The sequence below is a fragment of the Poromitra crassiceps genome (genome assembly GCF_964638095.1).
Source record: "Poromitra crassiceps genome assembly, chromosome: 1".
NCBI classification, from domain to species: Eukaryota; Metazoa; Chordata; class Actinopteri; order Beryciformes; family Melamphaidae; genus Poromitra; species Poromitra crassiceps.
This window is the reverse complement of record NC_139623.1, coordinates 33,833,903-33,860,459: the sequence shown is the minus strand read 5'-3', so window position 1 is coordinate 33,860,459 and position 26,557 is coordinate 33,833,903. Positions and strand designations below refer to the sequence as shown.

At 41.6% G+C, this 26,557-nt stretch overlaps 2 protein-coding genes across 3 annotated transcripts in view; both read right to left on the bottom strand.

Moving 5' to 3' along the window:
• Positions 1-4,845, bottom strand: part of dhrs11a (dehydrogenase/reductase 11a) — a 32,317-nt gene extending 27,472 nt beyond the window's left edge. Inside the window, exon 1 of the mRNA XM_083637395.1 lies at positions 4,533-4,845. Coding sequence (XP_083493521.1) covers positions 4,533-4,664 — 132 coding nt within the window. The 5' untranslated portion in view covers positions 4,665-4,845. The remainder of the gene's footprint in view (positions 1-4,532) is intronic.
• Positions 4,846-5,638: 793 nt separating this feature from the next.
• ggnbp2 (gametogenetin binding protein 2) lies at positions 5,639-26,463 on the bottom strand. Of its 2 annotated transcripts, XM_083634732.1 has the most exons (15): positions 26,379-26,437; positions 25,677-25,741; positions 25,372-25,496; positions 13,984-14,064; positions 13,582-13,835; positions 11,845-11,943; positions 9,725-9,838; positions 9,434-9,643; positions 9,126-9,300; positions 8,807-8,995; positions 7,393-7,525; positions 7,113-7,238; positions 6,844-6,974; positions 6,574-6,762; positions 5,639-6,377 (listed from the first exon to the last, which is right to left on the bottom strand). In XM_083634732.1, exons 3-15 carry the CDS (start codon positions 25,462-25,464, stop codon positions 6,171-6,173), a joined length of 2,001 nt encoding a protein of 666 aa, XP_083490858.1. In that variant the 5' UTR covers positions 25,465-25,496; positions 25,677-25,741; positions 26,379-26,437; the 3' UTR covers positions 5,639-6,170. The 2 variants fall into 2 exon arrangements, with proteins under 2 accessions (XP_083490858.1, XP_083490857.1); XM_083634731.1 differs by lacking the exon at positions 25,677-25,741 and having other exon boundaries at positions 26,379-26,463.
• Between the last annotated feature and the right edge of the window lie 94 nt (positions 26,464-26,557).

Below are 26,557 nucleotides of genomic sequence, written 5' to 3'. Positions count from 1 at the left end.
AAAATGACAGGAAGTGAGTTGAAGTTGGTTTGACTTGCTTGAAATCCCATCGTCTTTGGTAATATAAAGCTTTGGAGGGCTGTGGTCTTGTTTGTGTCTTGCACAAGTCAAGGACAGGGAAGCGAGGTGCTGCAGTTAACTATTGACAGGAGAGACCATGTGACCAGAGTATGAATGGAGGTGAGGCTACATCCATTGCACAATTCAAAAGCTCTGTATGTGTGTGCCTGCGTGGGAATGGCTGTGTGTGTCGTCTCGCCAAGGTGGGGAAAATGCATTGCATGTCTGAAACAAGACCTCAAGTATGGGACGCATTTATTTTGTATCACTACAAAACAACATTTTCCTTTGAGCTGGCTTACACTCACATGCTTGTCAGATCAACATCAGTTTCAGCGATGTTGCCCCAACACCATTGCCAATTTATGCCGAAGCCTGTCTAAACCATAGTATTTTTTCAGCTTATTGTTACCTCTGGCAACAAGGCCAAGACCTCAAGATATTACTCAGACCGCTCAGACCTCAAGATATTAGTCATGGTAAACAAAAACACACCCGGATATCAGCCTCAACAACTTACTAAGTATTTTGGGAACTGTCCACTTACACTTACCGACCACTGGTTGTGAATAAAGAGAGAAATGGGACAGTGAAGGCAGGGTTTCATGTTTTTCCAGCATGAGCAAGAACAAGCATAGTCTGTTGCTCGGTACACAGTGAACACGTAAACTGGGTGTTGCTGAAAGCTGTGGACAATACAGCAGTAAAATAGGTATAACAGCCACAGTATAGTGAATAGCCTTATGGTTTGCTACTCGAAAATCTGATAGTGTGTAGTATACCTTACATCAAATAGTCAGAAACAGTTAATCATGGTTATAACTAGTTATTGATTTCTGTCTGCTTGCATGAACATGGGCAGAGTCATCAAAGAGTTCCACCATGGGTTTATGGAGACAACAGTAAGTAATATAGCAATAGAGTGAGACGAACCATCCTATGTTCTGGAAGCACAGAAACATAGACGCTTCACATCTAGGGTGACAAGGCAGTGTCTTTGTTTGACACATTTCAGCCTGTGCAAGGCAGTGGGAAGACGTCTGTGCACAGTCATCAGTACAGCGCATGCGCCTCAGGCAAACAGGGAAGTAACTGTGGTTACAGAGGGAACCCTCTTTGTTAGTTCTCTCTATGGATTTACTTCGAAAATGACCGTTTCCCATAACTTTGGATTATTATTTCATTGCGTGGTGAGTACACGAGTCACAACATGTACATGTGAGTGTTTCTGGTGCTGTTGGAATGTGTATTTTGGGCGACTGAACAGGGGTAGGCAGCTGTACCATAACCATATACTGCCATTGTAGTGCTGCTAAGCTAAGTAGCAGCAGCTTACACTTTACACACAGTGAAGATAAAGGCATCTACATTTTACTTTTACTATCGCGGCAATATGGCAAAAAGGCTAAACTCCAAAAATGTTTGGTGTTTTGTTTAAATAAAAGTAAAGAGTTGAGCCTTCCAATTGTTTTCATTTAGCTGTGAATTTTACACCCTAAATGTGGCCTATTTTGATCATCCTGTCCAGCCAGAAAGATATACCGGTACACATTTTCTGCCACATTTGAAAAATGGTGTGTGCACCCCTGAGCAGTATCTAAAAATAATGTGCTCATACTGCACCGAGTCATATGCTACGATTGCGTGACTTGCGTCTCTCAGAGTAACTCTTCACTCATCAAGTCACATTTTGCCACTTGAGCAATGGCCGTGCTTGCTGACTCACTGCTGTCTGATTGACGTGCCTCTAAATCCGATCAGGTCCATTTACACCTGTTCAGTCACAACTTCTTTCCAGTCGACACTCAGGGAATAAAAGTACCTTGTGCCCAGATGTGTGTCTAAGCAAGCTAATTCAGAATTTAGAAAACTGAATTTGAATTGGGAAAACGAAAAACAAATGATTATTAAAAGTTGATTTCAATAGTGATCACTTTCTAATTCAAGCCATTGCATTACATTTCAAATTCTACCTTGATTAATTTTTTGAATTCACTCATTCAAGAAATCAATTTCAGCGGTTCAATATGAGCGAGCCAAATTCAAATTTACATTAGGTTCTTGCTAATTAATTTCTATTAGGTTTACATTTATACGTAAGGCATAATTTCGGGACCGTAATACTTTTTTATTATGGACCCCCAATTAGTTTAGTTTAGTTTAGTTTATTTCGGTCAATTTCACAAGTACAGCTCAATACAGTTGTGATTAAAGAAAAGCAAGAAAACAAAATAAGAGAACAAACAGTGATTGCTGGTTGGGTGTATACAAGCCTGAAAAGATCTGACCGAAAAGGAGTAGGCTGAAGCAAACGCTTATAGCGCCTACCCTTTTTACATTTTTTTTTTTTTTTTTTTTTTTTATTATTATTATTATTATTTTTTTTTTTTTTCTTGATATATAATATTGATAATATTGATAGTAATGATAATAACAATAATAATGAGTACTAAGCAAAATACAGGTATTCTATATACACATGAATTGTACTTACAGAGTGTCAAATACACAAACTAAGTTTCTATATATCTATGAATGTAATAATATGTTTAAATATAATAATGTAATATAATATAAATATCAATCTTGAGTTTTATATTTGTTAATAATCTGATTTTTTTAATTTTTTTTTAATTTGTTGATTGTTTTACACATTTTTATTTCATTTTCTAGTCCATTCCATAATTTAACTCCTTTAACTGTTATACATCTTTGCATTGCATTTGTTCTGGTTTTTGTTCTTGTAGTTGTGAACATGCAGATTCCTCTTAGATTATAAGTGCTTTCTCTGGTTCTGAACAACCTCTGGATGCATTCTGGGAGCTCTTTGTTTTGGATTTTATACATGAATTGTGTCGTTTGAAAGTCCACCAAGTCTCTGAATTTGAGGGCATGTGATTGTATAAATAATTAGATGCATGTTAATCCAGGGGCCCCATTGTGAAATGACTTTTGTTGTTAAATATTGTCCAGAGCATAAAGTCATTTCTGGCCTGCTGTTGGTTGAGATATCAGTGAAGAGGCCTTGATCAGAAAAGACAGTGACCTTATAAATAAGTGATGCTGTTTCACAAGGCTGAGGCTCCCCTGTGACCCCTGGGGGTCCCCAGAGACACCACTTTGGAAACCATGTTTGGGGGAACCTGGCTCTGCCTCAACAGCCAGTTTATTTAGGAATGGCAGGGAAGCCAGGGTGACCCCCATTTCCCCAGACGACCCTAGTCAACTTCTGCAGGTCCACTGTTGAAGTGTCCTTGAGCAAGACACTGAAACCCTACCAGCTGTTCTGTAGCTGACCCTCACCTTTGACCTCACTGGAGAGGCATCATTAAGCCCTACAGGGATCAATCAGGTGAGGTTATGTGTGTGTGGTAATAATAGTGGGAAATTCAGCAGGTAGACAGCATTTTGAGTGTGTCACATTCCCTTCATTTGGTGGGCGGTGCGCCTTGATTTGACAAAACTAGGCATCTCGCGCGATCGATTCCTAGGCTCGCCCGCTGCGCAGCCTCGCTACCGGCTTCGCGCGCCCTGCAGCTTGACCGCTGTGCGGGCTCACTTGCTCCCTCGCCTGCCCTGCAGCTCGCTCGCTGTGCGGGCTCACTTGCTCTTATGACATCACTGATGATGTCACAATGCCTATGACATCATCAATGATGTCACAATGCACAATTGCTCAAGTGACATCACTGATGACATCACATCTGGGACAAAATTGAAACAGAGAACATTGCCCACATGCTCCCTTTTATAATAGATACTTTTCTTACTGTGGCATTACTAATTAGCAACACTCACTCTCACTGCATAAGTCCAGCCTCAACGAAGAATTAATATAATCTACTGTATCTGGGATCAAACCGGGGCAAATCAAATTTGATTTCATACATCGTCCTCAATATTCATATGGGGAGTTGGTGTATCAGTGGTAACTTTTACATTATAATCGTGATTTATGGTTTATATCTCCTATCTGCAGTGGTTCTCAAACTTTTCCATGTCAAGGACCCCTAAACTGACACAAATTAGACCACGGACGCCATTTGATAAGATTTTGTCCCAGGGTCTCCACCGGATAAGATTTTTTGCTTTTAGATGTTTTATTGCAGGAAGTGTATGAAACCCATGACCAAAATAGTCATAGCCCCCCCTTTTTTGTTGTTGTTGTTGCTGGGGTCCCCCTGGAATCCCAAGGGGTGGGGGGTCCCCCCCGGACCCCACTTTGAGAACCACTCACACCATCACTTTAGTTTTGCTGTAATATTTGTACAGTAAATTACTGTCAGTAATATACGCTTGTCTTAAGAGATTTCTAGCCAGGTAATTAGTTGTGCTAACCTACCGCTGAAGTTGTGGAGCTCCAGTTCACGCGTTAGGTTAATTAGCTCATAGTCTGCTGCCCTAGGGAGCTCGTCTGCTCTTTAGTCGGGAGGGTTTTCAAAGCATTAGTGGTTTTAAATTACATTGCTCACCTCTATCTTGTCGACATTCCTGGCACAGCCGACAACCCGCATGCCTTGCTGGACCAGTGCCCGGGCTACAGCCGCTCCGATCCCGACCGAGGCTCCAGTCACCAGAGCCACTCTGCCTTTCCACCGCTCCATCTCCAGACCAGCCTTACCTTCGCTCGATTCTTCACTGCTCCTCGGCTCTGCCTATGCTAATAATGCTATGTATATTTGTCTCAAAGTGTTGCACTTCACTTCACAGTATCGTGGAGCGTGGGGAGGGATGCAGCACCGTCCAGCATCCAGCAGCAGTCAGTGTACGGAAGCCCAGATCCACGCGTTCCACGGGATGAAATATTAATGCCAACCTTTGCGTTAAGTGTTTGGTTCACAACACCTCCTACTTTACTTTTGAGCCCAGGGGCCTGCGGGGCGGGCTGGGAGCTCTTCATCTTTGGTTATTTATCGCCGCCTGCTGGTAAAAAAAGGGTAATAATAAACGAATTTGCGGCCAAATAGGAAGATTGATATTTCCGATTGCAACTAAAGGCAGCAATAGTTCCTTGCCAGATCCACTGTATTTATGAAGTTGTAAAAGCACTTACGTCTCAGGACATCACAGATAAGTGCATGCACATTATACTGGTCTCAGATATAAAACAGGTTATTAGTCACTATTAGTGGTTATTTCCATTAGTTATTTTATCCAAATAAGATAATCATGAAAAGGTAAGTAGAGGCAGGTCTGCCACAACTTTGGGGGCTTAGTTCCCCTTTAAGTAACGATAACAGCATAATATTTTGCCACTGTACAGCATATAGAGGAAATGTTTTGAGCTACAACACTGTCACTGAATCATGCCATGTTTTACAGACTTTGGACAGTGGAATGGCCGCCTGAGTCAAGACTAGAGATCATCAAGTTGACATCTTCAGAAATATGTGCATGTTTGTATTTATCCATATGGCAGCGGTACCCATTGTAGGCCTAGATCTATCCTCAATCCTGTATTTCTCTTGGAACAGCTTCATTTTCTTGAAATATAGTATTAGTGACATACATGTCTAGCTGGGAGAAACATGTGCAATATGTAAACAGATGAAAAAACAACTTCATAATGCATAATAAATATTCTTTATTTAGTAAATTTTGCACATTGCGCTCTTATCGCACCCAAATTCTTATTATAAATGGATGTTACTTCTCTGTAAAATCTTTATATTTAGAATTTCTGTACACATTTATTGGTACAACCTTTGCCACTACATTGAAGTGTCACAGAACGGAAACAAAATGGAAAGAGAAAAAAAGAGGAGATAAGACTACTAAAATGTATCCCTAATGTCACAGCTTGCAAAGCTTGATTACCAATTCCACTGTGCTCTTAATCAGCCCTACAAGAGACCAACAACAAATAGCTAGGTTTGGTCAAAGACAACAATTACAAGTGAGAAGATGACCGAGAAATGGGATGGAAAGCGTGTTTGTGTGTTTAGCCAAAGAGAGAGAGATGACCGATACAAAGTAAGAATCACATTTACTTCAAACAAAGGAAGAAATAATTGAACAAGACACTACATTTATTTCTGAAATTTCATCTTTTCTAAAGGTGGCGCAGCAGTGGTCAGTGGTTTTCCCACAGGAAGATTTCATGAGTGCGGCTAGTTGACGCTAGCGGTGGCTAGCCACTCACCACCACAGACCGGCTTACTCTGCTCAGTGGTGCGGCAGTACTTGGTGAACTTGTCTTTCAGGTGCTGTCGGTACTGGTGACGGTTGCTGTAGAAGGACTTGTTGTTTTCCACAAATGCTTGGATTTCATCCTGTGTCAGACAGTTCTCGTCATCTGAAGTCACTTCAGAATCATCCTGGATAAACGGCACAACAACAGCACAGAAAGTTACTTCAGGGTCAGAATACATACAAACAAGCGCACAAGAAAAGGCTCCACAGGCTCGACAGGTTGATCAAAGTAAAGGCTAAGATCATACAAACAATACAAGCTAATAACATTTTTCTAGCATAAACCACTGAATCTCTTAAACGACATGTCTCACTACTGACCAGAAGTTCCATGAGACTTTTCGTGTTTGCCTCTTGAGGCCCAAGATCAAGGTTGAGGCTCTTTTGATGTACTGCCGATGGTAACCGAAGTGCAATGCTGGCAAATATTTCTTTGGTTCGGCAAGTGTGCGAAGTCGGACTGCACACACTTGTGTTCCCATCTGTCATACATCCTTCACCTTTTTGTCCCTGTAGATGTATGCATAGTTTAATTGATATACAAAGAACATTGTAGAGTGCATTCAGCGTGTCGTTTCATTCGCCCCTTACCTGATCATCGCATAAGCCCTTGCCCTTTCTTTTCTTCTTATTTTTGCACTTAGTGTTTTCTTCAGAATTAGCCCAGCAGTCCATGCAGCTGTCCATTCCGCCCCCCTTGTCTTCAGCACAGTGGTGTTCTCCTTCAGAGGGCAAAAAAAACAACAACAAAACGTAACAACAAAAGTGTGAGACAAGAGATTAATGAGACTATACGTTCAAAATCCCTGGACTACTTTCAGTTCTAAGTCCTCGGCGTCTCAGAGCTGTTCAAACCGGACCTGCTTCGTTGTGGTCGCAGATTCCCTCGGTGCAGGCGACGTCGGAGCCCTCTCGTGATCCCGTCTCGCTGCCCTCCATACTTGAGGAATAGCCACAGTCACTAATGTTGCTGTGGGGGGGCAAATCTGGAGACACATGCAGATAAAAAGTGACCGATCTCACTTAGCTCAGTAACTTGTCCTCGCATCCGAACATCATGGCATTGGTAGGGCTGATCTCACAATAACTTCAATGGAAATATTAGTGTAGCTTGAGGTGCTGTCTGATGGGCATTGTTACCTGGCTTGGTGGTGTCTGGGCAACTACAGGAAGTGGTTCCATTGGCAGCGATGCTTTCCTCATTTCCAGCCTGTTCCTCCTCATCCTCCTGGCTGCCACAGCCCTTGCAGACCTCCACATCCTCAAGTGAGCCCTGCAACACGAGAGGGGCCAGAGGTAAATGCAGGCAAAGGAATCAGATACGCTGGAATGGATGCACGATGAAATGACAATGTTTCGAGCCCTCAAAGGCTCTTCGTCAGGTCAGGTTTGCAATGATCAAACATGTTCAGGTGTTCCTCATAATGAATCTAGGGCCCACCCATGGGTGTGGTCATGTCATGGTAGACAATTACCGTAATGTGATGTAGTATCAAGTATCAAAAGACAAGAAGCAGGAAATAACCCATATTTTACAATCTGACATTGCTGAATATTATCAGAGTGAGAAGTAGCATTATTATAAACAAGAATAAAAATACACAGTAAAAGGGCCTATTTAATTTTATATTTTATTTATTATCTTATTAGGCTACTATAGTCTCATGATGTGATAGTCATAGAAGTACGTATTTAAACTCTACCCCCCCCCCCCCCCCCCCATAAGCAAGGGAAGCAACACTAGACAACCAGAACAACAACAATAAACACAAATATTAGAAAAGATATTGTCAATGGACTTATCAAAAACATATTAATCAAAAGGGGAGAGAAGTGTCAAAAAGAGCAACTTTCTCAGAGGCAAAAGATAGTGTCTTCTAAGCCCATACTTAATCCACCAATAATTTATAGAAATGGTTTGCTGGCACATTTGTCATCATTAACAAATCCAATGAAATTAACAAAAACAACAATGCATTTGTTCTACTCCCATTACTTTCCAACTTCCCATGTTCCCTTTTTAGCCTTCAAACTGGTAGTCATTGGCTAAATTTTTTAAGCCAAAAACCTTTAAATAGCTCACAAAAACATGTAAAATTAAACTGTTACCATGAAAACACTGGCTATTGTAGTTCCTAACAAATACAAATCAAATAGGAACAAATATTTGGGTGTTGGGGAACTACAGATGGTAAACGTGTTTACAGCCGGCTTATTAAGTTGTGTGAGGAAAAAGTCAGCTGGCCCGGTGCATTATGATGATGAAATATGCTGGCCAGAGCAATGGTATTGCTCCATGTGTTTTTAATATCTTCTTTTAATACAATGGACTTCTATGGCTACTGGGACATGACTGGGCATCGACTACATGGATGAGACTTGTTAGTTAGCAAAACAAATTCATTGCAGATTTTGTTATTTTCATAGGATTTATTGATCGAGGTGTGCAGGGGCAACTTCCTGTCTGTGAGTTCACTGTTTATTAATAATAATAATAATAATAATAATAATAATAATAATAATACAATTAAAATTTTCTGGGGTGGAGGATTACCTCATCCAGACTTTTCTCCTTGTCCTCGGCCTCCTGTTCCGTCATGTCGAAGCCACACTTGTTTTTGCGTCTGTTCTTCCGTTTTTGCCTCTTCTTCTCCTGCTTCAGCTCTTTTGCCCTCTCCTCCTCAGACAGCTCCTCCACAAATTGCTCCAGCCGACTGATCCCCTGCATCTTCTCCACAGCCATCTAGAGGCACGGTGATAGATCCATTAGTGACACAGTGAATCGCACAGCAATCATTAATTTTTATCATCTGATAAATCATCACGTCTCATCGGCATGACACATTCTCTGGCTTGGAAGGCATGTACTGTACCTCAAAACTCTTGCGTAGTGCATCTATTCCCAAGTAGAACAGCATTTGCCAGGTCTGCTCCTCAGCTCTTAGTTTCTGCCAGATCTTATGCAGACGCTCATAGAGGTGGATTCCCAGACAGGTGAGGACTTCCTCCTGTGCAATGTCAATGGTCTTGGCATGCCTCTCTCTGCGTCTAGAAAACACACACAAAAAAATCTATTAGATGTATACTTAGTATACTAAGAAACAATCATGGAATGGAAGAGGGTGACCGAATTCAAATGGTCCGTGTGACTGAGGAATGCAAATGCTAGAAGCTGACTTACTCATAGCCCCCTGCAAACTCAGGCTCCGCCCGGCCAAGGAGGTGGGCGATGAAGTCTGTCTCACAGCACACGTGGACATGGTGTTCGTGGGGGCAGCAGCACAGTCCCTCATACAAGGCAGCGCAGTAACCCTTCTCTTTACTGCAGTCCAGCTCTCCCACCAGGATGTTGTATGCCCTAAGTACTTTATTCTTACAGTCAGTGCAAAACCTGCAGGCAAAAGGTAATCCCTCTTAAATCGCAATAAAACAGAGTCAAACAAATGCAGCATCTTTGAAATTGACAGATTACCTGTGTTTGCGCAAGTATGTCTCCAGCGTCTCTAGGAGACAGGCGTTATCGATGACGACAACCTCATCCCTGCACTCCTGAGACATCAGCTCCCACACATCCATCCAGCTTCCTCTGTGAGAAAACACAGCTATTATCGGCATCAAAAAGTACCAACAATCATCATCTCTTATAAGACAAACAAGTAATTCTGGCAAATCAACTCTGCAACAGCTCTCTTTCTCTCTCATGTCTCAAACTCCTCCCACAAGATGAACCTTCAGCCTTCACAATGCACAAACTGTATAGTCAAAAGTATAGTCACTCGCTTAATAAAAACTAACATTGGTGTCTGGGTAGTAGGGGTGGGGGAAAAAATCGATACAGCATAGTATCGTGATATTTTGTGGGCAATGTATCGTATGCCAAGTATTGTGATATTTTAATATACAAAATGTCAAGTGCATGCAACATTTAGGACAGGTTTTTATGACAGTGTTGGTCACTCTGTCTGCTTGACAATCCCATTTTGCTGTCATAAAAATGATTGAAGTCAGATGAACAGACTGGAAACTTTATCTCATTAGATAAAACAGATGTCAAAGTTTTTTCCTTCGGGGACATCATTTGCAGTTGAAAAAAGGTAATAAATCACAATATATTGCAATATCGCAATACTCAATATATCGCAATACTAGCATATCGCAATATCGCAATACTATCGTATTGTGACTTAAGTATCGTGATAATATCGTATTGTGGTGCAACTGGTGATTCCCACCCCTACCGGGTAGTGCAGCGGTAGATTCCCTGCCAACCAACACAAGGATGGCAGGTTCAAACCCCTGTTTCCTCCGAGTCCCCCTTCCGGGAGATCGGCAGAGGGAGTGGAACAACAGCTGGGACAAGCAGGGGGAATTGGCCAAGTACAATTGGGAAGAAAACGGGAGGGGGGAATCCGAAGGAAGAGGGGAAAAAACTTAATCAAAATCAAAAAATCTAATAAAAACTAACATGTCTGAGTCTGACTGAGGTTGTTTGATAACAACTGTGATACAAAGGCCCATTACCATCATTCACTCTAAAGCGTTCTGCTGCTACTATAGAGCCACAAGACCCCAAACCTGTACCACACAGACTTTACAGTTCTGGATGAGGATTTCAATAAATGTGAAAACTTGAGGACTTTAAAAGAAAGAATTATCCAAAGATTACAGAAGAGAATCATTGTTGAAAGACCCCACATTGTTCTTTGTCTAACTTGAGTCATTCAATATTGAAATATTGAAAAATACATCTACATATTGATAAGATAATAGCAAGTAAATTGCAGGAGGACTAAACAGCAGCCAACTGAAACTGATGCTTGTGCATAATACTGACTGTCCAGGACAGGCTGCCATTTGGAGGGTTTAGTATCAGCATTACTAAGAAAATGAAATATGTCAAATGGTACACACAGCAATAATACAGAAAAGTAGTCTGCGTAGTATCAAGCAGTACAAAAAACATGCACTCTTTTGCTCATGTCTCCTAGTGTCTTTCCAAAATGCTAAATCCGTCACTGTTAATCTAAAATAACATCACCATGACGGGCTAAATTCCATTGTGGTAAAGCAGCTTAAGCATAGGTGTTATTTCCTGCCTTTTTTACTGTATAGGGTTCACAGCACAAGAAAAGAAAAATGGAGAGCACTGCGATTATGGCATTCCACAAAAACTCAACATTAAGCAGCTTATGATGTGAGTCACCGCTTATAAGATCTCAGAACAGGAATACAAATCATACTTTTCCTAATTTTTCGACATTATTATTATTATTATTTTTTATGTTTATTAGCCATTTATTTTTCTTGGTTAAACTCAGTCTTTACTGAAAGCACATGTTTTTCTGCCTACCTGCAGGGAGACTCAAATGGCTCAAAGGGAAAGAGGATGCAACATCTGTTGTCTGCCACTACTACAACGACTTTCCCCAAACCTACCACTCTCTCTGTGGAAGACAACTCAAATACACTTTGAGTTGCTATTGGACTTGTCAAATGCAGCTTCTAAACATCCTGGACCGAATTACAAACAAACAAAACAAAAAACAACTGCTGCAGAAGTTGGATGATGAAAACAGACGTTATGTTACTCACCCCAGAGGTTTGGGTTTGTGCGTGTCTAAGGAGTGCAGCTGGCATCGTTTGTTCTTTTTGCTTTTTGGAATGGCATCAATCATGTCATTCAACTTTGACCTATAAAACAAAGATAAACACTGAAGCCTGCCACTCCAATCATATGTCTAAGCTTTACTTTGGATAAAACAGTGTAAGGTGGTTTTATTTGCTACATGCTGTGTGACATGTCCTAACTGACCATCCTCATATTAATCACATGCTGTGAGACTTGTCCTAACTGACCATCCTCATATTAATCACATGCTGTGAGACTTGTCCTAACTGACCATCCTCATATTAATCACACACTGTGAGACTTGTCCTAACTGACCATCCTCATATTAATCACATGCTGTGAGACTTGTCCTAACTGACCATCCTCATATTAATCACACGCTGTGAGACTTGTCCTAACTGACCATCCTCATATTAATCACACGCTGTGAAACTTGTCCTAACTGACCATCCTCATATTAATCACACGCTGTGAGACTTGTCCTAACTGACCATCCTCATATTAATCACATGCTGTGAGACTTGTCCTAACTGACCATCCTCATATTAATCACACGCTGTGAGACTTGTCCTAACTGACCATCCTCATATTAATCACATGCTGTGTGACATGTCCTAACTGACCATCCTCATATTAATCACACGCTGTGAGACTTGTCCTAACTGACCATCCTCATATTAATCACATGCTGTGTGACATGTCCTAACTGACCATCCTCATATTAATCACATGCTGTTAGACTTGTCCTAACTGACCATCCTCATATTAATCACATGCTGTTAGACTTGTCTTAACTGACCATCCTCATATTAATCACGCTGTGAGACTTGTCCTAACTGACCATCCTCATATTAATCACATGCTGTGAGACTTGTCCTAACTGACCATCCTCATATTAATCACGCTGTGAGACTTGTCCTAACTGACCATCCTCATATTAATCACACGCTGTGAGACTTGTCCTAACTGACCATCCTCATATTAATCACACGCTGTGAGACTTGTCCTAACTGACCATCCTCATATTAATCACACGCTGTGAGACTTGTCCTAACTGACCATCCTCATATTAATTAGAAGAAAACCAAACATAAAAAGATAATTAATGGAGCTCAGTCTAGATAAGTGACCATGAAAAGTGTCTTTCAAAGACAGAAGTAGAGTGTAAACTAGACTGTAATCTGAAAAGTGTCTTTCAAAGACAGAAGTAGAGTGTAAACTAGACTGTAATCTGAAAAGTGTCTATCAAAGGCAGAAGTAGAATGTAAACTAGACTGTAATCTGAAAAGTGTCTTTCAAAGACAGAAGTAGAATGTAAACTAGACTGTAATCTGAAAAGTGTCTTTCAAAGACAGAAGTAGAGTGTAAACTAGACTGTAATCTGAAAAGTGTCTATCAAAGGCAGAAGTAGAATGTAAACCAGACTGTAATCTGTGAAGTAAAGAAGAATCATGTTATGGCTCCATTTACAAACCAAGAGGAAACAAATTTCTGAGGACGACCTCGGCTCCCTAGTGTAGGTGTATTGTCAGATGCAGAACTGTCAGAGCTACTATAAAAGAAACATTTGATTGTTAAAGGTCATATGAATCTCTCTCTAATAGCCCTTAATACAACACAAGAGTATTACAGTATCATGGCAGAATACCATCTCAGCACTGGAAATTTAAACAAAAGCATCAAGACTGTATGAGTCTCACCCATGGATGTAGAAGAGGGTCCATAGCTTCTTGGCATCGGACAAACATGCCTTGGTGACAGAGAGCATGCCTGTGGGTTTGACAGTGAGGGGCTCCAGAGCAGGGTTCCCCGACTCCACCAAGTGGGAGAAGAGGCGCTCTACACTCCGTCTGCAGCCCACACATGGCACCAGCTGGGTTAACGCACTCAGCACCTCCTTGGACTTCACCATCATGGCCATGTTCAAGTCCTGCTGCGTCAATTTGGAGTGATACTGAGACAGAGGAGTGAAACATCTGTTACCAATGTTGACAAATCTTATGAAGGCGTATCTTTCCTCTGGTCGGGTACAGTACATCGGAAAAATGGCACAAATCCATGTTTTCTTACACATTTGTACGGTTAACACGAAAACCACTCACCTCAGCAAACTGTTTCCATTGGGAGCTGTTAATCTGGTGGCTGTCAAGGTTCATGACACTGTCAGAAAACTCCATCACCAACTGTGAACAAGATATAGGGGGGACAACATCCAATACATTGTTATTGCACGGGTATTGTATATTCAAGAATGGCTCATTCCAGCTGTGCTGATTATTGCCATAAAGTGCAACTATGCCTCCGATGTACTGCATCGCCGTCACACCCATAATCACAGCCAAGATCACCTTCTTGGATATACTGTAATATAACACAACCTGTTCCTCATAATAACAGTAAGGAATGCCCTGTAGGCTATCATTGCTATAAACAACCTGTCGTTCCCGTAAGCACAGTAAAGAATGTCCACTAGGCTATTGTTATATCTTACAAGCTGTCATACACACATTCACAGCAAAGAACACCTATTACTGCTTTAAAAAAAGGTCATCCCTAGTCTACACCCAACAACATCTGATATACTTTGCCATCTAGAACATTACCACTATACTAGCAGGGCAAATAGATCACAAACTGCACTGAAATTGTTATAGCACTGAAAATATCACGATTGACAATGTAGAACATGCTGATCCCTAATTTATTTGGCAACTAAGAGACTAAGTTTTTGTTGTTGTCAATGATCTACTACACCAGGAATAAGCAACCACCTGACATGCAGGTTATGCAGGTTTACATTCCAAACAAAGACTACAGCAGTGGATTTGACTGATACATTTCTCTTTCCTGGTTGAAGTTGTGCTAATCAGTGTAATCCCCTTCTGTAATCTTTGGTTGGAATGACAGCCTTTTCTTGGCCCTCCATGCCACATTACTGTAGTTACCTATCCATGGTTTACATACTAGCTGTGTTGGGAATGGGAAAGATTCACTCATTCCCTCACTAACTATTCCCCATGTAATGTTTATCATATAGTGAACTATGTGGGCAATGACAGAGTGAAATCTTGGACACTACATTAAATATCATTGCGTTAAAATGCACTGGATATTCGCGTGATTCACTGGGACACGCCCAGCATCACGTAAACAAACCAATCATCATGACAACTGGTTGAAATGGACTCAGGTCATATTGATTTGGACCAATTTTGAACATTAAATTACAACTAAATGGTTGAAATTCTAATCATTTGCAAGTGTGGTTTTGTCAACTTTGGTGCTGTCGGCTAATGGCAGCAAGCTGTTCGGGTTTGGTAAAAAAGCTTGTGAGCCAATGACAAGCTTTCATATCACCTCCTAGCCTGGTATCCAGCCCCATATAGTAGGCCACTTTTGAGGGGTCCACGCTAGGCCTGCATGATATGAGGAAAATCTGCGATGTGCGATAACATTGTTCAATATATCGATGACGATACGACTTGCGCTAAATAAACCAATATTAAAGTATGCATATTAGCTATACAGTTCCTATGTCTTTCTGCTTTAATAATGCTAACATAGACCCCAAACATAGCCTATGCCCACTGAATAAAGAAATGAAATACACACTGACTCTAGCTGAAACTACACACAGCGTGTTTGGGCTATGGCAGAGGGGCGGAGCGCACTGTTGCAAGGGAAAGGTGTACGCTGGATTTACAACACAAGACAAAATGATCAGATCCTGTGTGGGAATGTATGATGCATGTAAATAAAACCACTTTTGTTATTCATTGCGTTTCAGGCAGTCTTTGCGATGTGTTTATTGCGCATGCTCATATTGCGATGACGATGAAAATACGATTAATTGTGCAGCCCTAGTCCACGCGCAGCCCCCCCCCCCCCCTTTTTCTTTTCTAGTCTGGATTTTTGGCATCCATAGGACCTCTAAAATAAAGATTTTGATGATCCCAAGAAAAAAATGGTCCAAAATGTGTTTTTTTTCCAATGTTTTATTACCCCTAAATTCGAACAGTTTGTTTGAAAGTAATTTTGTGGTTATGGTCGAAGTGGCTGCCGTAAATGGTTTAATTTCACTTCCTGATCTGCCCGGCTGGCAGACTATAATCATCAAGACAACACTCCCCGATTCACTCAGCGTTGGTCTCATTTACTATTAGACGTAAGATGTGAGGCATAGATATTACATTTAGACTGTTTAATAATAATCGAAAACTGATACCGATTCCAATATTTGAAATAAACAATCTGCCCGATACCGATATATACTGATACCGTTTCTTTGGGATAGGGAAACAAAGAAATCTTCATTATAAACAAATGACTGAACTCTAACTATTGATTTCTATTTTTTATACGTATTGTGTAGGATTATTTATATATTTAATGATTCTGAACAACATTGGCATTGTATATTAAGATTAAGCATTAAAATTAGGAGATGTGAAAGTATCATGAATTGACACCTAGAGACACAACTTGAGCTTAAGAAATACAGCCTTCCTGTGGAAAAGGAGACCATAAAAATGGCAACATAATATTTTTTTTTTATATTAATATGGATTGAGGGAGCAAATATTCTGAGTCAGAGTTTAAAAGTAAATTATAGGCTATTAACATTTTCAATGCACTCAGTATCCTAATATGTAACAGCGATGCCTTTAGGACCCTGTGGACTGGAGAGTGAAGCCTGACAACTGATTAAAAAAGAGTTAACGTTATTTTTTATTTTGTTTCAGTCCAAGTGAAATGCCATCATCATCATCATCATCATCATCATAATAATAATACATACAATTTATATAGTGCTTTTCAAGAACTCAAAGCACTTTACAGCATAATAAACAGTAGAGTTAAAAACCATTAAGACGAAGGAATTAGGATGTATATAAGAAAGCAATGAGGGCAAAACAACAAAACATTTATAAATGATAAGCTTCTCTAAAAAGTTGGGTTTTGAGAAGGGAGTTAAAGGAGTCTACACTATCCGCTGCCCTGATTGCGGGAGGAAGAGTGTTCCAGATACGAGGAGCAGCGGAGGAGAAGGCCCTGTCTCCCACAGTGCGTAGCCTTGTCTTGGGGAGAGCCAGAAGACCAAGGCTGGAGGAACGGAGGGAACGAGTAGGACAGTGAAAGGGGAGGAGTTCAGAAAGGTAGTTTGGAGCAGAGTCGTGCAGGGATTTGAAGGTGATAAGCATCAATTTATAGGTTATCCTGTATGGTATGGGAAGCCAGTGAAGATCCCTGAGGACTGGGGTGATATGTTGACGGAAAGGGGTGGAGCACAGCAGACGAGCAGCAGAGTTCTGTACCAGTTGCAGTTTATTGAGGAGACGAGGATCACTTTATTGTCAGACGCAAGGTCCAATAAAAAACACACAATACATATAAAACAGGTAAACCACACAATAAGAACACTAGCAACTAGGGGTGTCACGATACACTCAGTTCACGATACGATACGTATCACGATACTGGGTTCACGATAACGATACGATACGATACGATTTTAACAATATTTTTTTTAAATTGAATAATGACAATATATGACTGGAAAAGTAGTATTTTATTTGAAATGCACAAATACAAAACAACCTGGCTGTTGTGGGAAATTGTTATTACAATAACAACTAGAAAAAACATGAGATTGGAGATAAGGCTTATCTTGAAATAGAATGAGTTACACGTCACTTAGATTTACTTTGAACTAAAAGGTTTCTCAGCAGTATAAATTCTCATTATGCATCTTCAGTTTTTCTTCAAACTCAAACAACAAGACTTTTCTTAATCTATTTTTTATGCATCTTCAGTTTTTCCTGTCAAGTAAACAGTTTTGCCAGAAACTCAATTGAATGGTTTCTCTCCTGTATAACTTCTCATGTGTCTCTTCAGAGACTTGTTCAACTGAACTACTTTCCACACATTGAACTTCAACAAACAAAGACGTTTCTTAGTCTATTTTTTGAAAAAAAAAAAAAAATTGCGATATGAGATTTCATCTCAACGATACATATCGTGACGTTTTACTATCGCGAAATTTCGTGGGACGATATATTGTGACACCCCTACTAGCAACTCAACAAAACTACAATAAGGCACTGTACCAATGTTTCCAGATGGAAGACTTTGCTCTCATGATTCTAAATATAGTTGAATTCCTTGGTTTGACCAAGTAGAACTATTTTTATTTAAGCATTTGATAAAAATGTAGACGGAAAATTAATGGCGGATGAAATCCTGTGGTTGTATGTTGAATGCAGAAGAGGACGTGACTTTAGCCTGCGTGACTTTGGTGCTGTAGTCACAGCGACCATACCATGGTCGTTATAACAACAAACATTAAAATGAAATCCCTACTTGGAACTTTTAAACTGCTCATGAAATAGTAGTGACTACTCTATATCAGGGGTCCCCAAACTTTTCCGACCAAGTACCACTACAGTACGTACCAAACCAAATTTCCCAGGGACCACTTGCACTGCGTATATCCCCCCCCCCCCCCCCCCCCGATTGCTAGCGACGCGATGGTTTGATCCAGAGCCAAGAGTCCCGACATCTCCTGGATAAGCAGCACTGTCGAGTTGCAGCAAAATAGATAGTTTGTGTTGTACTCTGAAAGGGTTTCCCCCCCCTTGAATCAAATTGTACATCAGCTTTATTTTAGCATGCAAAAGTAGCACGAGACCCATTCCTGGCTAATGAGTCTCGCATTTTGGTCCTCCGCTGACACCACTCGTTTGATCTCACCAGGCGTTACAAAGAATTCGATGTGGGTGAGGTGAGTTTCAATTCGTGTTAACCTAACGTGTTAACATGTGTTCTATTAATGAGCGCCCGGGAAATTAACGATAAAGTCGAGCTGAACCCAAAAATGACTTATTTTCTTTTAGTTCAAATACCTGGGTATGCAGTGCACCTATTTAATAATGTATGCAAAAAAAACACAAAAATCAAATTCTTTAGTTTTTCACACTTTTTCACATCAAAAGTTCGTTTTTCAAGATTTCATTGATAACAGTAATGTACAGTTTGCCGACGTCACCTAGTACTATCAAATTTCTACCCCATTTCAACCAATCATCACGACATCAGCTGTCAATCAAATCTTCATTTCAGGATAATTTTCTCTTCCAAATGAAGTAGAAAATGGCGCCTAGTGACTGTCATCTGGCAGAATTCCTATCCCATAAACTAACTACTAACTTGACTAATTGTTAGAAACATGAACAAAAAACAAAAACTATAATCTCTAAGAATGCAAAGAAATGTAACTGGCTCGTTAAAACGCGCATTCCAGGGATATCGTATTTACAGAAATAGCGTAAAAGGCGCGCGCTTGAGAGCGTGGTTGTCAGGGGTCTGCCCTCGGAGATTCCAGGCGGGCGGGCAGCACCCATGCATCGGATTGTCCGCTCGCTCCGCACGAAGCAGCTGGCTGCCTGGTACTCCGCGGATCCCACTCGCGTAGCACGACAACACGCTGAATCCCACTCGATTTGGGGGTGGAACACGCCATGATTGACCAATGCCAAAGCCGGTCGACAGAATTGTCAAATCAAATCATCGACATGATACTATGACCCGCCTCTCAACTTGTCGTCTCAGACAAATTATATTTTCAGTCTGAAACGGACTGCGACGCACGTGACGAACGGGTTCAGTTCGACTTTAATGTTAACACACCAATTTCACAAAAACGGACGTCTGCAACGTTCCTTTACGGAATGTGGGACACCCGCAGCTCAATTCACTTCTGTTAGCAGAGGCAAAGTTGAACTGTTGGAAAGGTTTTACTTGTATCGTGCATTCCTTTATAACTGGGGACTGGTAATCTTACGACTTCAAAGGTCATGAGCTGGGCGGTGACGTCATCAGAGCTGGTATTTCCCATTCCAAACTCGTAGGAGCCTCAGCAGCCCCAACCTAAAAAATCCAAGATGGCTGCGCCGCGCAACAACAGTAGTAGTAATCGTAGTAATATTGTTTAGCACTTCTGTTTTGTTTGTGTCTCATTAAATCAGCTGTACACACAGCACTGCCTAACTTCTATCTGTGTGGACATGAGGCTGCAGTGTTTGTATGCGCAAAATGCCATGTTGTCAATTGGTATTGCTAACAATGGCTAGCCTGGTTAGCGACTGAATCTGACCAATGAACAGTGAACTTCCCAGCTCAAGTTTTCTGCAAATGTAACGCTAACAAAATGGATGTGATGTCATTTAGCCTCCACATCCCAGTTATTTTGCCATAAAGGAACGCACGAATACTTTGGGACAGGAATAACTCATTGTGTCATCTATTGAGCACACAGATTATGACTTTGTCTTCTGCTTGGGCGGAGTCTTGATGGGTATATAAAACTGATATGGAGAAATGTAGCCTACCGCATTTTCAGCCAGGCAAGGCTTTTTCTCGCCAAACCAACGGCGCACGTTCCCCAGCGCGGTCGCCCTCCAGACCTACATAAGCCTATGACATATTTGTAGTAGGCATGGGTCGATTTCCGGTTTTACCGGTTCGGTTCGGTGTACGAGCCCAAACCGGTTTGATCACGTGCGAACCGAAAAAACCTAAAACTATTTTTTTTTTTTTGCCAGTCCATTCTGATTGCACTATTGTTCATATTAGCCTCTTCTCAAGTTGCACTAGTATGCAAAAGTCTTATTTTGTTTATTATGTTGATGTTTGAAGAAAAGTTAAGCTGAATAGTTATGAGAAATAAATACAGGGTGTGTTTGTTACACAGGTGTCCTGCTTCTTTTTATTCAGTATCATTGCTGGTTGACAATACCAGCTTAGAGGTGTATTATCGCTATCAGGTGGACTGAAGTTGCACTACAGACAGTTATGGGCCACACTCGGGAGCCCTGCTTGATTTTTTTTTTTTTTTTTTTAATTACAAAAAAAATTGGTATACCGGTTCGATCCGGTTTAGACGGCAATATCGAACCGGTTTTAAAATTTTCAAACCGACCCAGCCCTAATTTGTAGTTGAGCAAGTCAAAGCAAAACCCAAGCTTTTCCACACCTCTGATTCACCTAACGTTAACCCTACAACCCTGAAATACACGTTACCAAATGTTTTTTGAGAAGGCTGGCAACGCTAGGATGTCAACAAAGTAAAACGTCACCATGTCTGTAAATTACTGCTTGCAGTTGCACTCAGAGCATGTACAGTATGTGTGTGTGACAAATTAGACCTACCTGTGTGCCTTGAAAATAAGGTCGTTCAAAATAAAGTGGCTAAATGCAACCTTTTTCTTCTCATGTTTTTATTAATAAAAACGGGTAATTAAAATGATCAATAATTATCGATATCAACTGATATGAAAGATGTTATATCGATATACTTTTTAACTATATCGCCCAGCCCTACTCATGATATAATATACAGTCTCTAGAAGTGTATGATTCAACTTTTCCCATGTTCTAGAGTAAAAAAGCAAACAAACTGAAAAAATAAAAGAAAAAAATAAACAAAAATCGCAATATCGAATCACAATAATCGTAGAATCGCAATATATATCGAATCGGCACCCAAGTATCGAATCGGGAGATAAGTGAATCGGCACAGCCCTACAAGCTAGCATGACATGGTGGGTAAAAATCGATTCCTTAAGTCTTCTAGTTTCATATGATACCAGAAACTTCACTCTGGCTTTAAAACTGAGCCTGCTGCAGCCTCTGAAAGTAAATGTTCAAAATTGTGATGTTTCCCAAATATCGCGATATTTCCGAAAATCGGCCCAATCCGGCAACTGCTCAGGGTTAATGTGTATGTAAAAACTGTTGTCTGTAAACAAATAAAAAAAATAAAAATGCAATTCTCTGGCGGACCACCAAGCGGAGCCCCGCAGACCACCAGTGGTCCCCGGACTACAGTTTGGGATCCAATGCTCTATATGACCCAGTGCTTCCCCTAGAAAAAATGTCAGGCCTGGAGGGGTTTCGAAACGTACCCCGACCGTAACGGTGGAGGCCATCGCTGGCGACGCTAAACTTTTAGCTAACCTGTTCGCATCTATGTTCGCAATGGCATCCCAAGTATCATCATACTATTATGGGATGCTTTGTGAACTGTTGTATTATGGGATGTGCGTTTCCCAGGCAACGACACATGTTGACACGTTTTGGAACAGCGCTGCACTTTGGCACAATGCTCCTAAAAGCAAAATGCTTATTGTTTTGAATGATTTGGCACCTTCTATTACTGTCAACACCAGTATTGTTGTATTGTAATAATATGCCATGAAGGTTTATTTTTTGGGGAGAGCAGAACAAAAAAAAAATATATATATTTTTTTATCTTTCTTTTTTTGCTTTTTTTTCCTGGCTTGGCGGGGACGTCATTGGCCTGGCGGACCCGCCAGGCCTGTAGAATGGTAGGGGAAACTGGAGATGGGATATTTCTTCGTTATTTATGCCTGCGCATAGCGGTGAATGAAGCCGGTTGCCGGCCAGACGCAGGGAAAACCACGGCTCCGCTATGCCAGAGCGACGGACTTTTCTCTCTGTCAAAACAATTGAAAACAACCAAAACTTCATGTTAAGGCTGAGTAAGGACTCGGAGATCGATTTTATTTCACCAGAGGCTGAAGGCAGCTAGACAAAAGACTGCTGGAAATAACATGGGATCATAGTTTGGGAAATAACATTAGCCTACACAGAGGAGGTAAGCGCACTGCCTCCCTGCCTGTGAGAGAGAGCAGTCTCGTGCGTGTGGGTGGGGACTGGAGAGGGAGAGAGGAGGGGTGAAGTCTGCATGCACTGCAGTTAATTGTCTCGCGGCGACTGCAATCGGTGAACGTTGTCCTTTTTTACAAATGGCCGATTGCAGTCAACAAGGCCAATATCGGCCGATACGATATGCGGCCGATATATTGGTGCATCCCTACTACACAGTGGTAGGGGATGTTAGTCACTGATGCCAACTGGGCGGGCAAGGCAAGGCATTGTGGGTAAATAGGATATACTCCTGTACACTAGTGTCACTAGCCATTAACTTCAATGTAAAATAGCGGTACAAAAAAAATAGTTAAAAAAACTGAAATAATTTCATTCATAAATGACCCAAAGGCAGCATGACATGACGATATATTACAACTTCACCAGCCATAGATTGCGCAAGATACATCGAAAATAGTCATTTGATCCATCTTCAGTAATGTCACTCATGTCTGTTATGTGATCTAGTCAAAGCCCACTGTCTGCCTGGCATTTGAATAAGGGCTCGGTATTGGAAACGACGCAATATTTGGGAATACTGATTATGCTAAACTTCAGATAACAACATTGTGCGGGAGGTAGGTACTATTGTATTGTGATTGCTAACGTGTATGTAGCGTAAGGCCAGTTTAGCAGAGCCTGTAACTCCCTATCGGGGGGCTTTTTCAAGACTTAATCTGGTTTTATGCTTACGCGGAATTGCCAGCGCCGACTGTGTCCACGGGGTCGCCGCAGCTGGCCGTCCTATTGGCGCAGGCCGGCGGAGAGGGCGTGCAGCTCCTCGAAAATGTGACTCCGTGGTGTCAACGCGGACATAACCAGCACGAGAGCTGTGATTGGCCATTGCCTTGGGCCGCGCACGTATCCGCTGATGTACTTGTTGTGAGGAATGAGGAAATGCCATTTCCTCATTTAACAGTGCTTGTCCCTCATCTAGCAAAGCCTTATGCAGGCTCACCGGAATGAGTTTTGAAATGGAGGGACAATAAAATGTCCCCCCATCGACATGATTGCAAGTTCTTGGTAACAACACGATAGCATCATTAGCCCTTTTCCCACATGCGCTTTGTACCGCAAAATGACCGGAACGTGGTCTTAATGCCTGCATGTGAGAAAGGTGTCGTGCCGGTATAAGCGCGACCCCGTCGTCGCGGAGATTTCACCACTTTCGATCCAGTCAGAAGAGCGGTATGCGCTTTAGCGGATACTAGTGAGAAACGGGTGCAGTCATTTTCCGCGACACTCTCATGGGCGAGGTGTACACACGTTGCTTAATGTTCCAGCGGGCATAATCTAATCATTCGCGCACATTAAAGCAAACTGGCGAAATGATCTTGTGATAATAAGAGCAGTAGCCTATGTCAGCTTCATGTGTGGGTGTGCTGATTTTCCCCTCTCCTCTGCTCGCTCTCTGGCCACAGTCCGTCCTCCTCCTTCAGTCACAGCCCGACAGGGACTAAGCAACGTTGCCGACAGCGAAGCCAAGCCTGGACACATCAAACGAAGCCAGTCTTTAAAAAGTGCTTCAACGCGACGCAGGTGAACGGATAAACAAGCAAACTTATTTCACCATTCGGAGTTTTGCCGACACGTCACTCCCCACTCGCTCTGCAGTGCCGCCCCCCCCCCCCCCACATACAGGCAATTTCGCTGGTAGATCCCGACATGCCAGAGGAGAGGTGTGAAGGGAAATGTCCGATATTGACTTACAGGTAATTTTCCGGTACGCATGTGGGAAAACGGCTATTATGTAACGGACATGAGTGCACCACAAGCCACCTAGTGTTTCGGAGGTGTACTGCAGCCAACACGCCGAGTTATGTTCGAGTATGTACTGTCGTCGCTAGTCGGCGGCAAGGCTCCAAGTCGAGGCTGCGCAGAACCCTGTCAGCGCCTTCAGAATGAAGAATGAATGAGTCTCGCGTCGAGGCTTTTGAAGTCGGCGACTTACGGTTTAAACATACAAGTTAAAACTTTTTATGCAAACATTAACATGTTATGAATACGTGTAAGCATGTCTCTAATTCAGCATACACATACTCCAATAAGAAGCACACATTCCAAATATATTAAAATGTTCCACCTGTGTTTCTCACAGTGCTCTACCCGCAAAATACAGAGTGGAGGGCGGTAGTACAGCAGCAGAGTGAACCACTTCCAAACATGAGATTTTACATTCACAAAGTGCTTCTTGGAAGATAATATATATGCCGAATTGGAGAGTGGCGTCTAACGATTTGTAAGGTTTGCAAATTATGTTCCAGTGGTATTCAATTTACCGATAGACGGGGTCACATTTAGTTGCCAGATGAATGGAGTTTGGTGTGGCTGCTACTAGCCTAGATTGTCATACTGGACCACAATGCATTGTGCTGCAAGCGCTCCTCACCCGCTGCCCAGCCCTATTTCAAAGAGGCTAGTCATCAGAGCTACTATTAATTTTGAAGATTTTTTTTTAGTGACAAAGGAAATTTGACAATTCTGTAATATTACTCGATGAATATGATAAAACTCAGCACTCTGGGATTGGTCTGGGATTTGCAATGCCTCAGTCCTACCTAAACATTTGCTACTGGTGATAAAACCAGTTAGAGAACCCAAATCTAGCCAATACTTCACCTAAAGAGGCCTTGTTCAGTTAGCTAGTCCACACCTGTTATCTTCAGAGCACTTAGCCTCCTTTTCCTGATTGTCATGGGTAATAAGGATAATATGTAACTGTGGGGACATCTGTTTAGGTAGGTAGAGAGATTCTTACTAACCGTGAGGGTATCATCAATATACAGAGGGATTTGTCTCGCCAGGAATGGGAAGTCTTCTTCGCCGTCCCTGCAAACCGCTACCAGGCGCGCCATGTCTCCTAGCTCCAGTTGTAGTGCAGCACCGCCTGTACAACACACACACACACCTGACCAAAACTGACATTCGCAGAGGCTACTCAAAGCTAATGCTAATGTATTGCAGGTCATTTCGAGCTAGCTGCAACATAACGTTGTATAATAAAGACCAACTTTCAGATAATCTCATGACGTTACAACAAAGTACGAAATCCAATCAATTCACTTACGTTGACAATATCTGATACTGTGAAACTGTTGCAATTCGTTTTTTTCTTGACCCAGATTTAGCTAGCTAGCAAAACAGAGAAGGAAATGAGAGCTTAAACGGGGGCAAGCAGATGGCATTTTAGCCAAGTCTATAAGGTTAAGCACTGATTTGACTCAAATTATCTAACGCTGGTTTAAGGACAGGTTCATCGTGCTAACGTTACCTTCCAACAGTTATCTGCTAGGTTAAACCAGAGCCGGCTGGCTAATTACGTTAGCTTGCTCAACTTTATCAGCACAATTTTATAACGATAGCTAAAATTTGCAATGCTGAAAAGCAATGGCCTGTAACCTTCCCCGTGTAACGTTAACTTTCTCAACGTTGACTAGATAACATTAGTACGTTAACTAGTTAGCTAGTATAATGAAACACAATTTATGTTACAGTTGTGATAACGTTATCTGTCGAAGCCAGCAAACTCGGCTAACTTGGTTAGCGTAGCCCGCCGGCAACTACGTTAACTGGCTAACTAGCTCACGTTAGCAAGCTCCATTTTTACGGCTGAGAAACACGGCTAACTTCAGCTAAATTGCTGTGACGGGGCTGTCACTCTCATCAACTCGTGCTATTTACCTTTTAAAATAATGGCCATATTTAATCAAAGTAAGAAAACAAAGGGCCCATGTTTCCTAAAAGAACCCCGCCATTATATTTTACTCACCCGTGTCTGAAAGTTGCTTTAAAACAATAAAATAAACAAGTGCGACGAGGAGACTGCAGTGGTGGAAGGAACTCTTCGTTACTGCCTGACCTTTGCCCTCACGAGTCACGACGACGTAGACGCACGTAATGAGCTGACGTTCATGATACATGTGGCCTCCAGGGGGCGCCAGTGGAGGA

Bases quoted from the DNA above. Each gene is read 5' to 3' on its own strand.
- ggnbp2 (XM_083634731.1), bottom strand. From the start codon at position 25,464: ATGGCGCGCCTGGTAGCGGTTTGCAGGGACGGCGAAGAAGACTTCCCA. The intron at 13,836-13,983 runs GTGAGTGGTTTT...CCTCTGTCTCAG, and splicing joins AATGGAAACAGTTTGCTGAG to TATCACTCCAAATTGACGCA. The intron at 9,839-11,844 runs GTGAGTAACATA...GTTTTCTCACAG, and splicing joins CACAAACCCAAACCTCTGGG to AGGAAGCTGGATGGATGTGT.